General features: G+C 39.3%; 1 protein-coding gene across 2 annotated transcripts in view; it reads left to right on the forward strand.

Annotated features, from left to right (window-relative positions):
* The window catches only part of zbtb16a (zinc finger and BTB domain containing 16a), a 112,536-nt gene that overhangs the window by 45,685 nt on the left and 50,376 nt on the right, over positions 1-16,475 (forward strand). For both annotated transcript variants that reach the window (XM_079834800.1, XM_079834801.1), the window contains exon 3: positions 4,965-5,062. In XM_079834800.1, coding sequence (XP_079690926.1) covers positions 4,965-5,062 — 98 coding nt within the window. The remainder of the gene's footprint in view (positions 1-4,964; positions 5,063-16,475) is intronic.

The raw sequence follows: 16,475 nt of genomic DNA on the forward strand, positions 1-16,475 counted from the left end.
AAAACAAGATATTTCACCAAAACGTAGCTTTTGTGTTCCAGAGAAGAAAGAAACTCATTCTGGTTTGGAATGGCTTGAGGTTTAGAGTAAATGAGTAAATGATGACAGAATTTAAATTTTTGGGTGAATTTTCCCTTTAAGACTGAACAGTCGAGTAGTCATTTTGGGCATCCAACTAGTCGTTGTTGGAAATATGTATTTTTACCTACTTGCATGCCTTATAATACCTATTATTTTTTAGATTTCCGGCCTGCTGGGGGGCAGCAAGCGGGCCACACTGACAGGGGAACTCCTAGCTATGATGTACGGCCTGGGGTCCACTCAGGAGTGAGAAAGTTCAGGTTTATATGGGCCGGGCTCTAACAGCTCAATAACACAGACCCGTAATCTACTCGGGTTTCAAACACAGGGCTGATTTACGAGCCAGCATGCCACTCCGGCATTGAAATGAGGTGTTCAGCATATGTTTTGTTGACATAAATTTAAAATTTATTGCCGTTGTCAAAACTGACTGTTAGACAAAGTCGCTTATTAACTGAGTAAATGGCTTGAGAGTTTTATGCCTGCTTCCTTAATGACTACAGTCAGTCTGTTTCAGGCACACGGAGTGCCACCCCTCCCCTTTCTCTTCTTCTTTCACACACACACACACACACACCATCTACAGTCTCTGAGACCAGAGCACAGCTGGTTGGAGAGGCCTGGGGGGGAAAGGAACTGCCATAGTTCACACATATGAGGTGTGTGCATGTTGAAGAGGTGGGGTGCAGGGGCATATATGTCCCATAAAATCTACAGAGGCTTTACTTCTGGTTGTCCAGAAAATAGAACTTGTAGTAATTGCAGGGGCAGGTGACCCAGCAACTTTGCCTTTACGATAGGACTGCTGCCGCACTCCTCGCTGGAAGCAGGTTTGAGCATGTCATATCCAGGGTCACCCTCGCTTCCCAAGCACCTGTAAAAATGAAGCACAGATAAAACAAATTACCTCCCCTCTGCTTTTAAGCTAACCATGGTATTGCATGTAAACTTCCTACTGCTTCAGTCAAGGCAAAACCCTTGGGATGCACAATAGGAGATGCATATAAGATGTTATTTATTTTGATACTATAGCTGATGACTAATATATGACCAAAACTATTTTTGCCTGAATAAATTAAAATTAGAAACTAAATTAAAAAAAAAGTGAATTTAGGAATCACAATATTATAATGACAGTATGACTGTACAGTATGAAAATTATTTGCTAAATATTACATTTAACAAGGTTATTAAGTTGGTGTTGGTGTAAGTTGGTTATTAAGTCATTAGTTTTTTTTGTCAAATGTCTTGTTTATTAATATTTATTTTAGTTTTAGTTTTTGCGGTACATCAAGCAAAATGAAAATGAGAAATGTTGCCTTCGTATTGTGCATCCCTAATTCAAAGTGACATTTGTAAAGGTAGTACATTTTATTGAACTTAGCGTTAGATGACTGCAGAAGTCTCTTATTCTAATGTACAAAATGTAGTGAAAGTCAACCCTTCCTGCCTCAAGTAGCCAGTCTGCCTTCTATCAGCTCTCAAACATCCCCTCAGGGCTCGGAGGGTCACTCCGCAGTTTGCGCTCTCTGTCAGTCTCTAATCAGTGGAAGCGCGCTCTCCTCAGACCTCAGGAGAGGGACAATGGCTAGATTGAAGGCACACAAAGGCCTTTGAGTGTTCCCCCTACAGTATCTCTGTATTGTGCCGCATTAGCCCAGATCCCAAAGGTGCACAGACCCCTGGCTTTTCCCAGCTCCCTCTCGCGCGCTCACTCGCCCGCCCGTCTTTTGAAGTGGCCTTTATCCTGGAAGGCGTTTACAGGCCTTTTTAATTACTTGCAGCTTGCCAAAGGGCTTTGCTGCTTCATTCTTCTCTTTGTTTGTTGGGTCTCCACAATCCCCATCTAGAAGACAGCCATCAGGATTTTGGATGCGTTGCAAGTTTTCTCTCACCCCTCTTTTGTTTATTTTTTTGAAGTCTCTTTTGCGATTCTCAACCTCCAAATGGTTTTCCATCAGTGTTTTTAGGTTTTTTTTTGTTCTTGCTGAGGTTAAACCACACTTCCTTGCTTCATAATTCTTGCCACTATTTCCATGTTCTGCCAACTCTTGTTTATAAGAACAGAGAATAAAAGCTTAAATCATTACGACCCAGCATGTGACACTGATTCTCACAACTTCAAACGGAAACGAGAGGTTGTTCGATAAAAATAGTTGTTGGTTAGTGCATCTTTATAGAAGAATCAACCAAAGAGTCAATTGATGCAAACTGCGTATGGATTTCACTAGAATGAAAATGACACCATTTAAAGAAACAAAAGCCTGCCTTAAGCGTGTTTCACAGTGCACATTATCTATGTAGTATGAATAGAAAGTGAAGAAAGTACATCTTTGTTCCTCATTAGAGATGTATACATTTGGCACTAAAGTGCAAACAATGAGCTAATTACCACTCTGGAAACAATTACCAAATGCTGTAAGCATGCTAATAAAAACCAATTCAGTTCACCACTTGCAGCAAGTTGCCAGTGTTCTCGTGGCATTCTTACAAACCTCGTTCTTTGAGCAGTCTGCCGCTACACCGCACCCCATAAAACCATTTACCTGCCGTGACTGAATTTCATACTCCTAATGGGTGGCTGTGACTTGCTTGAGTTTAATTCATCAGTGTTGACTTTCGATCATTTCTACTCAGGGTATAACAGTTCTTGGTAAAAAAAAAAAAAATCAAAACGCACCGTTCTCCACCCATGGTTCGGCAACCACTTGCACCACGGTTCATCTCAAATCTGACGACGCATTACACCTCTACTGTATATGGTTTGTTGAAAATAATGCGTGAAACAGACAGAGTTAGGCTTATTTATGTTCTGTTGATGGATACGCATTCTGGCTTCCCCTAAACTTTGGTCATATTGTTAGAGCATACAGGCACTCACATTAAACAGTCATTTACGCCGTTCTCACCCGTGTTGATAGCGCCCGAGCACAGGTGAGACCTGAACAGCACACGTTGCTAAGTAACTGTGTTTTAAACTAAACTCATTTAAGCCTTGCCAATTTAAACATTCAAAGTGGAAAGCCGCGTCTCGGACAACGAGCAAATATTGAATTCTCATTCAAGTCTTGCGCTTGAACGGACAAATTTGCGCACATATGATGTCAACATGCCCGTCTTGTTGAGTATCTTAGCAAACACAGTAGATTATGTCTTAAGTGTACGTAAACAGTCGAGAAAGACAACGCATGTGCATCAGTATCTGATCCCTGCATTGTCTTAAAGTGACAGCAGCCTCATATTCCTGCCGTCTGTGTTTTTAATGTTAATCAAACAACAAAAGACAAGGAAATCACTCCCTGACTGAATAGCCTTAGTAACTTTTAATAATGATTCATCTTTATTTAATTTACAGTGAATGTAATGTAATACAATGTTATTTTACATCATATTACTTTATTCAATTTCTGCACCTGAAAGCTGTTAGATGTCTAAAAACCCTGAAAGCACTGTTTACTTTTTGTATCTATTGTTTTTATATTAGCTGTTGCTTGTAGTTTGATTATTTGTTCTTATTTTCTTTTATTTTTTATTTGACCGTAGTCCTTTATTCCCCTGAACATGGTACATACCGAATTGTACTGAAACCGTGAGTAATTTGGACCGTTACACCCCTAGTTTCAACTGGCTTATTAGCAATCGGATGTGATGCATCTGAGGATTAGTGCAGTTGAAAAGATGCAGATGCTCGGGATCTTTTGTTGTCAAGCCTGAGAAAGTCACACATGGGCATTCACGAGTTGATTTAAATCCACACATGGGTTATGGGCCAAAGCAGAATGCTAATTGTAGAAATGGTAAATACACTACAAAATAGCCAGTCTGGACCAGGTTTTAGACTTAATCTAAGGGACAGTAAAACAAAAGGAGATCTTTGTCTTTTCCTGTACTCAATGGAGCGCCATGTGGCAGTACTGACTCACTTGGTGCCCTAGGCGAGATAAGACCATGACCTAATGGAAAAAGACAATTTTTAGTAGTTCTACTTCTCCACTTTTTTTGATAAACATTAATTTAATTTCTATTTATTTATAGAAAAAAAAATCATAGAACTTTTAAGCAACATGATGGTGACTTGATTGGATTGAACGTGGATGTAATTGCTTCCACAATGTTTTAGATACTTACCTACATTAATTGTTCAGCTTAATTCATCAAACTTGCTTTGAAAGTCCACTTGACTGAAAATTCAGTGGGGCACATACTTATGTGTGACTCCATTATGTTAGGTTAATCTTTCCTCAAGAGATGTTATAATTTAAGAGAACAAATGTTTCACTTTCAGCCTCATGAAAAGTTGACCCCCTGTCTGAAATTCAGCCGTTAAAGTAACTCTTATCTGAGGGCTCATGGCCATCTATATGTTCCTGTTTAGATAAAGGGCTCCTTCATCGCCGCTCATGGAACTGAATGAATGAACAATAGGTCTTTGAAACCTCATGTGCCATTGATTATTTTTGCTTTCAAGGCGTTTCACGACGTCTAGTGACAAGTTAAAATGTATTCTGATCGTCTAATATGGGAATAATCAGCTGAAGTGTTTGATGACAGGGAGATGTGCAGGTTTAACTTTGAGTGGTTGCAAACAATGGTTTATTTCTCTGTCAAGGTAAACAGCGGTCTTGCCTCTGGTTTTTTCTTAACTTAAGTTTTTTCCAAAAAAAAAACAAGGCCTCTGGTTTTAATACCCTCTGTCTTATCATCTGGTGTGGGAGGAGCGATATGATTTGTGTGGTGGGAAGTAAAATTATGCTATTCTGTCTTTGCCATTTAGCAAGCTAATTGAATCTCATAGTATACCCAGGTGCTTCGAAAGCCTGATTTTTGTGCAAGTGACATAAACTGTGTTGGCTGATGTTATTTTGTCCTGTTTCTCCCTGCAGGAAGCTGCACAGCGGAATGAAGACCTACGGATGTGAGCTTTGTGGCAAGCGCTTCCTAGACAGTCTGCGCCTAAGGATGCACTTGCTGTCTCACTCAGGTATCATCACTAATGTGGATGCTTGTTTTTTAGGGTTGGCTGAAATTCAGGATATAAATGCATGCGTTTGATATTTGAATTTCAATTGTATTTACAGGAAGAGGAACTGAATTGCAATCAATAAAAAGTCCACAGATGTTTAAAATAATTTAATTAGTAATAATAAAAAACTCCATTATTTGATCAATTGATTTTTATAGTGTATATAGTAAATTTAGTTTTGCCATCACAGGAATAAATTACATTTTAAAATATGAGATGTGATGGCAGAAAAACATTTTCAGCATCATTACTCCAGTCTTCAGTGTCACATGATCCTTTGGAAATCATTCTAATATGCTGATTTGGAAACATGTATTATCAGTGTTGAAAACAGTTTGTGCTGGTTAATTTTCTTGTGAGAATTTCTTTCAGGATCATTTATTTTTTTGTAAAATATTGATCAATTTATTGCATCCTTGCTGAATTAAAGTATTGATTTACTTGAAAAATCTTACTTACCCCAAACTTTTGTAAGATGGTGTATTTCTATTCGATCTCTATGTAGTATCCTACAATAGCTTCCGTTGTTTTCAGCTGATTTCTGGAGGTTGCATGTGTATTTTTTTTTTCTGGAAAGGGGAGTCTTTTCTTTAATGCAGAAGCGCTCTTTCATAGTATGTAGTGAATCTGGTTTATATAGAGTCTATAAAAGCAGTGGGACTCTGGGTTTCCTGCCCAGGCCAACAGGAATCTCCCTTCACCCATTCTGCAACTGCCAAATTCACAGGCCAGTGAAGTCAAAGTCCTTACCACACACCAGACATGCACAATTGTCAAATTTTGTAGCCCTTTGCCCCCCCTTAGAGCGCACTTGGGTTTATGATCATTAAGAGCGAGTGCTGTGCCGAGGTAATTGATTCTACAGTAATTAGCGGTTTAGATTAGATTAGATTAGTTTTTTAAAAAAACTTGCAGATTACAGCACCGAACCTTTCCAACTTTCTTCCTCGCACTGGTGGAATATTTCGCTGTCAATATCTTCATATAGTGAGATGAGATTGACTTTTTGCATGGACGTTTAAAACCATGTGGAGTGGAGAGATGAGTGACATCTCACGCTGGGACGCCCAATTCAATTCATGCACGACTCAGCATGGCAGACGCTGCTCTAAGGAAATATCTAATGTTTATTTTAGAGGCTGTTCAAATCCCAAGATGCATGTTCAATAACACTCTGTGGAGATATTGTAGTACTCGTGCGCTTATAATGGCAGCCCATGGAGCATGGAGCACGGTGACATTTATGAGAGCTGTTTTGCAATATGACAAAGAGGCCGATTCTGAACTCTGATGAATACCTCTGTTTGGTATTCCGCACTGACCCGCAGAGACGCCTGTACTCGTGCAAAAGTATGTTCCGTGTCATTATAGTAATCCAGAAATCCTTATGGGAGACTGGCTTGTGCAGTTTGGATAATATGTCTGCGGATAATCCTGCGCTCAGAAGCTGGGTTGCATGAGACTGTGGGCTAGAGAATGCTTCAAAAAGACCTTTGTAAAGCCACTGACTTGCTCAGAGACTCTCCAAACAGAAGGACTGAGTGTCATTTGGTGTGTTGTTGGTGTTTGCGAGGCCTCACACTTCACCCTCTCTGGATTACTGCAGGAGTTTGCTGTCGTCTGAACAGCGGTCGCTGCGGCTCAAGTGTGTAAGGCTGTCAGTTCTCTTTGTGTTCACACTGTCCCCCCACTTTAAACATGGACTCGGATCTCATTTTCTCAAACAAGAGTGTTGCTTTTTGGACTTGATTTACTACATCAAAAATGGCTCTTCCTTTTCTTACTCTGCCTTTGCTGCTGCTTCTTCTTACCCTGCTTTTCATTTGCTCCATCTTAATTTGCTGCTTCTTTCTCTTCACCTTCTCTTCCATCATCATCATCAGCTTCATAAAATGAATAATGGAATAAGCTACTATACTTAAAACCTATCACATCAAACTCAGTTTGATTTAAAGTTCATTTGTAGCGCTCCCATAATCCCTGTGAAATTATCTCAGATCCCTGAAACAAACTTTGTGTGAAAAACCAGGAGATGTCTGACGACGGGATCTGCACACGAGGTGGCTGAGCTTGGGCCACGTTCATTAAACATTCTGCTGTCTATAGTTTCATTTTTTTCCCCTTTATTTACGTCACCCTTGTAACTTTGAGCCAAAAATGACAAATGCCTGTAATTGCGATAGAAGTTTTGCATTTAAAACGGCACAAGAACCAGTCATAATTCCTTAAGATCTTTACCCAAAAAAGCAGTCACAGACAGCCTCCCTCAACAACAGGCGGAATAAGCGAGCATTGCGAGGCGTCTTATTTTTAGTGCATCAAAACAAGAGCACAAAAAAAAACCTAGAACAAAACAGTTTTAACGTTCATATGCTCGATGCTTGACACATAGCGCTAACCTGGTTTTTGTTTGTAGCAGTCTGGCTCTTGAGAGCTTCACTCTTGTGTAATGCTCAAGCTTTTCAGTGGAAACACTTTTATAGACAGTGGCAGAGAGGCAGAGACACGGCGAGGCTCTTTGATTGTTCTTTTTGTTTTTTTGTTGCTTTGTTCTTTCATTGCAAACTTTCTGTTTTTATCCTTCCTGTTTTGAGCGGTTTGATTTTTATCAGCACTCACAACGGTGACACCAAGCAAGTGGCTTTGCCCTCCACCTCCTCCGCTCCCTCGTCTTCAGGAGAAGGTGCTGAAGAATGGTATTAGGTATGTTGTGTGTATTGTGGTGTACCATTTCAGTCACACACACACACACCCACCCCTCGCTCCTCTCTGCTGTTGCACGCCGTCTCTGTTTGTTTTATTGTGGACTTGGCAGGGCGCCAGTCTGGGCCGCCTGCCACAGCCCAGGGTACAGTATGTACAGTGAATCTTGCGCCAGTTTTTTTTTTTTTTCTTCTTTCTTTCCTGTGTTGTCTTTTTTCAAATGATTGTCTGACAGCAGTGGTTGTGGTGGCTGTTTTGTTTTTTCAGGGGCTTGCGAGGCCTCACGTCCTGGAGTTTGGATGGAAGTGCACTGCGGTGAGAGGCTGATAATGGAAAAGTGCGTGTGTGTGTTTTTTTCCCTCTGGTTTAAGGTCAACATGGTCTGGGAGCTGCTGGGTAGTGAGGCAGCACAGCACTGAAGCAAAAAAAGGGGGAAAAAAGTGACTCAGCCATTTGGAGCACGACTAGGCTATTAGTGTTATGTGAGCTTCCCTTGTGACTTCAAAGAGTGCAGAGCGTGGTCTGGGTAGGCTAGCCAAGGGACATATTTTGATCCATTTTTGAAAGGGGAGGAAAAGCTTTTCGGTGGGATTACAGATCAACATAGGCTGTTTGGCATAAATAATCCATATTTTTAACTTTTAAATATATATTTTTTAATCTGCTGCCACTATTACAGACTGTAGCTGTTAAGGGGTCAACAACTATTGTATTAATATAACTTGTAAAACTTTTTAAAAAAGATCTGTTTTATATATTGTGTATAATTCATATTTTAAATATATTTTTACATAATTATTACAGTGTCTTTTGCATATATATATATTTTTTTAGGGTTTTCCATGTTGGCATCTGACTAATTTGTCTAGCTGCTTCATGCTATTTGGCATTTATCATACATTTTTTTCTGTAGCTATAACTGGCTGTAGCTGTTAGAACGTTTAATAAAAATAATAATAATTGATATGAGTTTTATATTCTTAATATATTTGTATGTATTGTGTATTTTTATATATTTCAATTTATATATTTATAAATGCATTTTTAATGTTTTTCCATTTATTCAAATGTCTAGCTTTATTTATTTATTTATTTTAATCTGAAGCTAAAGTCGTCTGGAGCTTTTACAGTTCTTTAGACAAACGGAAGGTCGACAACTTGAGGTGAAGTAACTTGTGGCAGACAACATGGATAAAAGGCAGGCTCTTTCCTTTCTACTTCTTTGGGCAAAGCTTGGTGAATTAAACTGTCCACACACATGCATACATGCACACATACACTTGGGGACTGTGTGAACACTCTCATTAGCAAACCGAAGTGCCCGGTCCAGGCTGATTAAGTCTGTGTGTTATTCTCTAGAGGGCCCAGCCAGTGGACCTCACTTGACTTCATTAGCTCAGTAGACTGAGAATGGTCTAACACAGCACGACCCCTTGTACACTATCCAGCAGCTCGGCATGTGCCTTTGCCGTTGCAATCACACATATATGCAACTATGGCTGTGTTTTTTTTAATAAAAGTTTTGTAACTCTTCCATAACAGTCATTTAGAAGAAACTGGATTCATTTTCTTGGCTATTGTGATCTATCAGCTGTTGCTTACAAGTTGACTTGCAAGCACATGGGCTTTTCTTTCTTTTGATGACAGCGAATTAGCCGTTTCAATTATGGCTGTGTTACTTGGCCCGCAGGCTGTTCTTTAGCTCCATTGTTGCCGAGCTATTATCTTCGTTGTGTAGGAGCTTTTGTCAGCCCATTTCACATTGGTTTCCTGGTTCATGTCCTCAGCTGCATGTGTTGACACTGTGTTTAAGCACAGGAGCAGTTCTCAGATCTGTGTCCTCGCTCTTCAAGGTGAGGGAAATTCTTTTTCCTGAGCTGCTTTCATTTCTCACCCTAGCGTAATCTGAAGTCATAGTATGCCATAATATAGAGCAGCGGTTCTCAACTGGGTTTCTTAAGGTTTGGACATCAAGTGGCGACCCAACGCAGTATTGCATTAATAAAGTATTATAACAACAGCAATACAAATAAAAATAATATTTTTAAAATATATTATTTTTGAACCATATCAATGATTTTTTTTTTATTTAAAATATTATATTATATTGATTTATATGTTTGTTACTTTATATAATACAATAAAAATACCTTTTTATGTATTCATATTATTAATTTACACAATTAACAACAATAAAAATATCCTTATTATTTTAGCATTATTATTATAATTTATTTTATATAACAATAACATGTATTATTATTATTATTTATTTTATTTTTTTAGTTTCTGAAGAAAAAAAAGAATTATATGCCACATAAATGCCACTTCTCTATACTGTAGCAAATAATTCTCCACACAAAAATCATTATCAATGTGCTCTAATTTTGTTCATGGTTTAAGGATGAGGCCATGTTATACAACTTGCCCATGTTAGCTTTGACTAAGTGACAGGTAGGTAATTTTTTTTGTATGTTATTATTTATGTTTAACATCGGTCTTTCTCTCTTGTCCGTGACCCTGTCAAAACAGACCTGTGACCCATTTTTGGGTCACGACCCTCCAGTTGAGAACCACTGCAATAGGCGGCTGAATAGAGAACTGAAAAATGTGAGGCATGAAGGAAGAGGAAAAGAGAAGACACAGAGAGCATTTCCCTCTTTCTTTCTTTCTCTCTCTCTCTCTCTCTCTCTGTCAGCGAGTGCCGGGCTCCCACAGTCTGGCCCCTCGCCAGCTCTTCCCTCACAGTGATGACATCATCAGCTGCCGGCAGGTCTGGATGTTCTGCCAACATTCCAGAGCGTTTATGATCGCTCGCAGATGTGAGTCCAGGAACATACTGTACCCAAACTAGAAATTAATGAAACTTGACTGCTTTCCAAGCCACATATTCCAAAATAGAGAGCCTGCAAATGGGACAGGAGGAGGGGTGGGATTGGAAGAAAGGGCTCTAAATAAAGAGTGGGGGGAAAGGGGGAGAATGCCCTGGTGCTCAGTGCTCTCATGTAAATTCTTCACAGCAGCTGATAAAGCCCCTGTGTCACCCTCCCTCCCTCCCTCATGTGTAATAGTCAGGGGAAGACGGGCTGCATGGATAAATGGCCTGAGCTTCTGTTTGGCCGTGTGCCCTAAGTTCTCTCTGGTGGTTTAAACCCATAATACTTTCCCTGACCTGTTGATGTACATTAAATCCCCATTTAAAACAGCTTTTGAATTATGTGCCACATAAATCCTCTGTTATAAGGTTCAGGAGAAATTATTACACAGGGAGGTAATGGCTCTGTAATTGTTTGACAAGTTTTCATCCCATCAAAAAGCTGACAACCCAGGGGCGAGCTGTAAGGCCTTTATTTTTTCTCTCTCTCTTCCTCTGATGGGCCAGACATGATAAATGTTAATGTCGGTTTGAATGTCTGTGGTTAATGTTTTAAGTCATTAACAGGAATTTATAAAAACACTCAGACTTGATTAAATCCCTAAATATAAGATTTCATCCGCGTCAAACCTCAAGTCTAGGTGTCATACTGAAAAGAAACAATAGTGTATACGTTATAATAAATAAACATGAAGGTGAGGTGTGAATTATTGCAAATTAGGACCAATAAAATACTAAGATGATGTGTGTTTTGGAATTATGAATATTATGCAAAATACATATTAATATAGTGGATATGCAGAGTGGATATCATCCTAATCTAGCAAAAAAAAGTTGTATTAAATGTATAATGTATATTACATATATTTAAATAATTTACTATTAAAGAAATATCTAAATGAAGGCCAACTTTAATATTATAATGCATTTATTTAACAGTTTGTTTAATTTGTTATTCTCTAGAGAGAAACCTTCTCTAGATTCTCTAGAGACAGGAATATTCTGGTCCTGCATTTGTTATTAATGAAATCCAGTCATATTTGGAATGCTTCAATACTTTTTGCGCATTTATTTGGCCAAATGAAGAAAAAAGCAGCTTCACGAGTTTTTCCCTTCATGATGCTTCCATTTAAGGATGTTTGGTATTTGTTTCATTCCTCTGCCTCTTTTCATTGCAGCCATCATCTTGTTAACATTTTTCGATTAAAACATGGAATAAGCTCACACCAGCTATAATACCCTGTAAAAGATCCTGATCTTAGTCCTTTGTTGTTGGGTATTGCAGCTTTAAATCCCTTTGGTTGCTAAGTAGCAAGTGCCCCTGTGCTCTAATGGGCTGATTTGGTATTCAGCTCAATGCCGGGTCTTATTTTTGTATGCGAGACAAAGTGTTTTGATGGAGGGTGATTGCAGCAGCGTCTGGAGGCTGTTTGGGAGTTTTATGGGCTGTACAGTACACCGTGTGCCTTCTAAAACAGAACACAGGCGATTGAATTTTGGATTTGCTTCATCATTTCTCTCCTCTGAGCAGCCTCTGTCAAAAAGGGAGCGTAGCTGGAAGGGCACAGATTAATTTGTTCTGCTGGAAATGGGAGCGGTACAGCAAAACACACACACAAACACGCAATATGCGCACGCACTACAAATCTGAAAAATACTGCGAAACACACAGAGGCGCAACTACAGCAAGGAATGCATTTAGTTCCTGTTGGCTACAATTGGAATGGATGGCCGGCTGTGAATTGAAATGATGCCATTATTGCATGATTTGTGATTGTTTGGATATTGATGGGAAGGCAGCACACAAATTGACTGTCATAATGCGTTTGATGTGACACCTTAATATTATTATATGATTATAATATGTTATTGATTCGGGAAATATATGTATTTATCTATATTTGTTAGGGGTGTAACGATACCCTCACGTCACGATTCGATACATATCACGATACGGAGCTCACGATACGATATTATTGCGATTGTCCAAGACATGGTAAAAGGTTAACTGTTAAAATTTACTGTTGATTAAAATGCTAAATTTGATATTACATTGGGGGTGGAAATTAATAGGCTTGAACTTGATGCACAGGACAATGGTGACACCAGAATAAAAATATTCATGATTCTGAAGCTGAAAATACAGAATTTTAGATGAATATGCTTGCATTCTGTCACTGACTAGATATATTTAAAATTATTTAGGCCACTTTTTACTGGTAAAATAAGACATTTGGCATTATCAGGACCCACACATATTCCCCCATTGCATTATTATATATTATATTCAACATTATATAGTAGTTTAATGTTAGCCTAGAAATCTAGACGCACCCTAGTGGCAGAAAATCTAATTTGCAGCCAGGGTAGTATAGCAACTCTTTGTTGGCTTGCGAGCTGGAAAAAACAAACTCTGGTCAGGCCAATCACATCATGTATAGAGTCGGTGGGCGGGCTTAACATAATGATGGTAGAGTTGCCGCGGTTCTTGTAAACAAAGAAGCTGGCCAACAGCGGTCTTTCGAATCAGCTTTGGCCGCGACTCTGGAAGACTTGGAAGAGTCGTGTTCAGAGTTTTGCCGACCGGATAAGGCGAAAGTTTAATCTATCAACCAGCTCCGCTTCACCTTCTTCTTTGCTCTGGTTGGTTGTAGCGCTATCCTATTGCGTGCAGAGGGAATTTGAAAGACAACCGTTTATCCCGCCACTCGGATTGAGCCCTGCCAATGGTGTGTTCCCAGACGAACATCTTGATGTGGGTCTGGCTTGTCAGGCTAGTTTAATGTAGTACTGACACTAAAACTCTGTAAACTTGATCTCTTTTCTCACACAGTAATTTTATTTTGGGTGAACTATACAATATATATTTTGTCACCATCCACTAATATTGTTGCATTTTGTATTGCGATTTATATTGTTACACCCTAAAATTTGTGTATTTTAGATTTACATTTTATTATTATTAATGTTTTATTAACATTTTTTTGATCCCTTTGAGTAACCTTAAATGTATAAATTATTTATTAATAATTAAATTTTAAATTGTGTTAAATTACATTTTTATAATGGCTGTCATTTTTAGGTTATTGCGGTCAAAATTGTTCACATTGTGGCAGGGTTCTCAATGGTGTCTGACCGAAAGGCTTTTTTATTGTTTTACGACACTAACAAACATTGGACGCAATCCAATGTAGAAAGCTTTTTTTAGCCATATCTCAGTTTTATATCAGTTTATATCATGGTAAATCTTTATGGTGCAATTGCTTTCACCTCACTGATAACTCTGCTTTGTTGACATGCGTACATATGAGGGAATGGCTTGACCTAATCAAGATTTTGTCACTCATTCACAACAATGGCTAATAATTAATCAACATCAGAGTGATACCACCCTGCAAGTCCTGCAGATCTAACCGCACATATCAGTCAAGCTTGGTTTGCAGGCATTTTAGGTCATTCTGATTTAAACCAGTTTGGTAAAAGAGCTGCAATTCCACCACCAGATTTCTAGCACTGGCAGAGTCCCTGGAAAAAATGATGATTTGTTTGTTTATTGGGTTTTGTTTTTGTTCAAAGATCAAGGCTTTGATTGCAGCTGTGAGCCAGTGGTTAAAATGCTGTGGTGTGGTGTCTTGTTGCTGGTAGTGTGTTGGAGGGGGCTGCTGGAGAGGAGGGGGTTTGTAAGGGGAGGCTAAATTTAAATTGTAATTGGCCGACTTCCACAAGCTTGCGGGCATTTTAATGAGTCATAATAACTTCATTTAAAACCAGCTGAGCAGAAAATAGATTGGAGAGAAGCCTGTGGCCAATATGGATTTATTTATTTTTTTTGTAGAGGCTGGACCCGCACTGCCAGGCCTGATGGGCCGCTGAGCAGACAGACATCCTTTGTGGATTTATCATATCACTGTCCACTTTGCATTCAGATCATATTCGGACAGTTCCCACCAGCTTCATGCTCCATATAGAGTGCAGAGCAGGTGGACAGTGCACCCATTCATAAATTGAATACATCAAAACTCATGTCAGTAGACATTCTAAATGTCTTTTTCAACCATATTAAAGGGATAGTTCACTCAGGAATTGGTCTGTGTGACTTTTCTTTCTCCTCCTGAACACAAGTGATATTTTGAAGAACTGTTTTTGTCTATGCAGTAGTCAATGGGGACCCCATTGACATTCATTATATGAAAATATTCTTCTATATTTTACAGAAGAAACAAAGTCATATTGGTTTGGAACGACATGAGGGTGATGAATGAATAAATGGTTTTTGGCTGAAATCGCTTGAGTGAAAGCTGCAGGGCATACATTAGATTGTAAGTCTCTAAATTGGATGTTTTTATTCGTGGATAAAAAGTTATTTACGAAGTGTCATTACGGAGCGCGGTCTCGTAGATGTGAGGACATTAACGGCACCTCCTCCGTGACGGTGATTATTAGATTAAGATTAAGAGGGTCATCTGCTGCTGCATGGAGTTGAAATAAATGGTGGAATCTGTGCCAGTCCAATTGAGTTTGAGTGAACCGAGCGAGCACACCTCTACGGCAGAGGCTTTGTGCGCACTGCCGCAGGTTAAGAAGGGCCCTCTAGCGTGAAACGCACATTCAAAGCCATGTGCGCACACAGCACTGTCGAAACCCTTCAGTGCTGCCACCCACCGATGCCTCACCTGGCCTTTATCTCGGCTGAGGCCATGAAGACAGAGTGTGTGCTCTTGTGTGATAAATGCCTGAATTCTGCTTATCCCATTCAAAAGCATCTGTTTCCTCCTGCCCTTCTCTCTCTCTCCCGGGGGGCTTCTTATTCGAGACCCTTACATCTTATATCCTCCGTGTATAGACGTGTACAGCATGTTTCCAGGTTTTCTTTCTGAGTGAATGTGGCAGCAGTGGGGTTTTTATTTTTAAATGCTTTGACGTCTAATGACATCATCTCCGCCCCCTTAGCACAAACAAAAAATGAAGAACTGTTTAAGTCACCTAAGAAAATCCTGTTATTCCAATGTATATTTGTGGGTCAGTACAACATAAAGAGCATTATTGCAAGTAGATATATGCTGGATGAAATATGATTTGTTTCTGCGTAATGGCAATAAAAGTAAATACTCTCCAAGGCACATTTTTTCATCATGTTGCGTTAGCTCGGCCTATTGCTTTGGGAAACTTTTAGATCAATTTCTTAGCGCAGATTAAAACGCTATGAATCCCATTTATGGAAGAGCTCCCTTATGAAATGCTCTTTGAAACTTTCATATTTTGGCTGAAGAGTGAATCAGACGCTAAGCAAAGATCTGCCGACGGCGCTTTCATGTAAAAGAAAAAAAAAAGATAAAAGCAGTCCCATCTGGAAGTAGCCAGGACACACAAGGGTTGCTTTTATGCTATCCATTCCACTGGGAGGTTCAACATGAAAAGCAGCCGTGGATATTGTGTTATTACTGTTGCAAACACGTCTGTGGATCAGAATACTAATCCCGGGCCGTCCAAACAATTTCAGTGCTAAAGAAAAACACCTCTATCTCAGGCACTTTGAAACCGTCTGTGGCGACACAAGTAATTAATGTTTAATGGGCAACTACTGACAGGGCAAAACCTTCTGAGACGCTGTGGTGCTATTGTAGAAAAACATTGTTCGCTGGAAAAGCATCATATTATATTATATAACCGAGTTGAAGTGCTTCCAATAGGAGCTTGTAAAAAAATGTTAACTGATTGTACAGAAATTGTATGTGCAGGGCGAAAGAAAATGAAGAGGAAGTCAGTGAATCTGGAACGAGTGTGAGGACGTTG

This window comes from Gobio gobio (genome assembly GCF_949357685.1).
Source record: "Gobio gobio genome assembly, chromosome: 14".
Classification (NCBI taxonomy): domain Eukaryota; kingdom Metazoa; phylum Chordata; class Actinopteri; order Cypriniformes; family Gobionidae; genus Gobio; species Gobio gobio.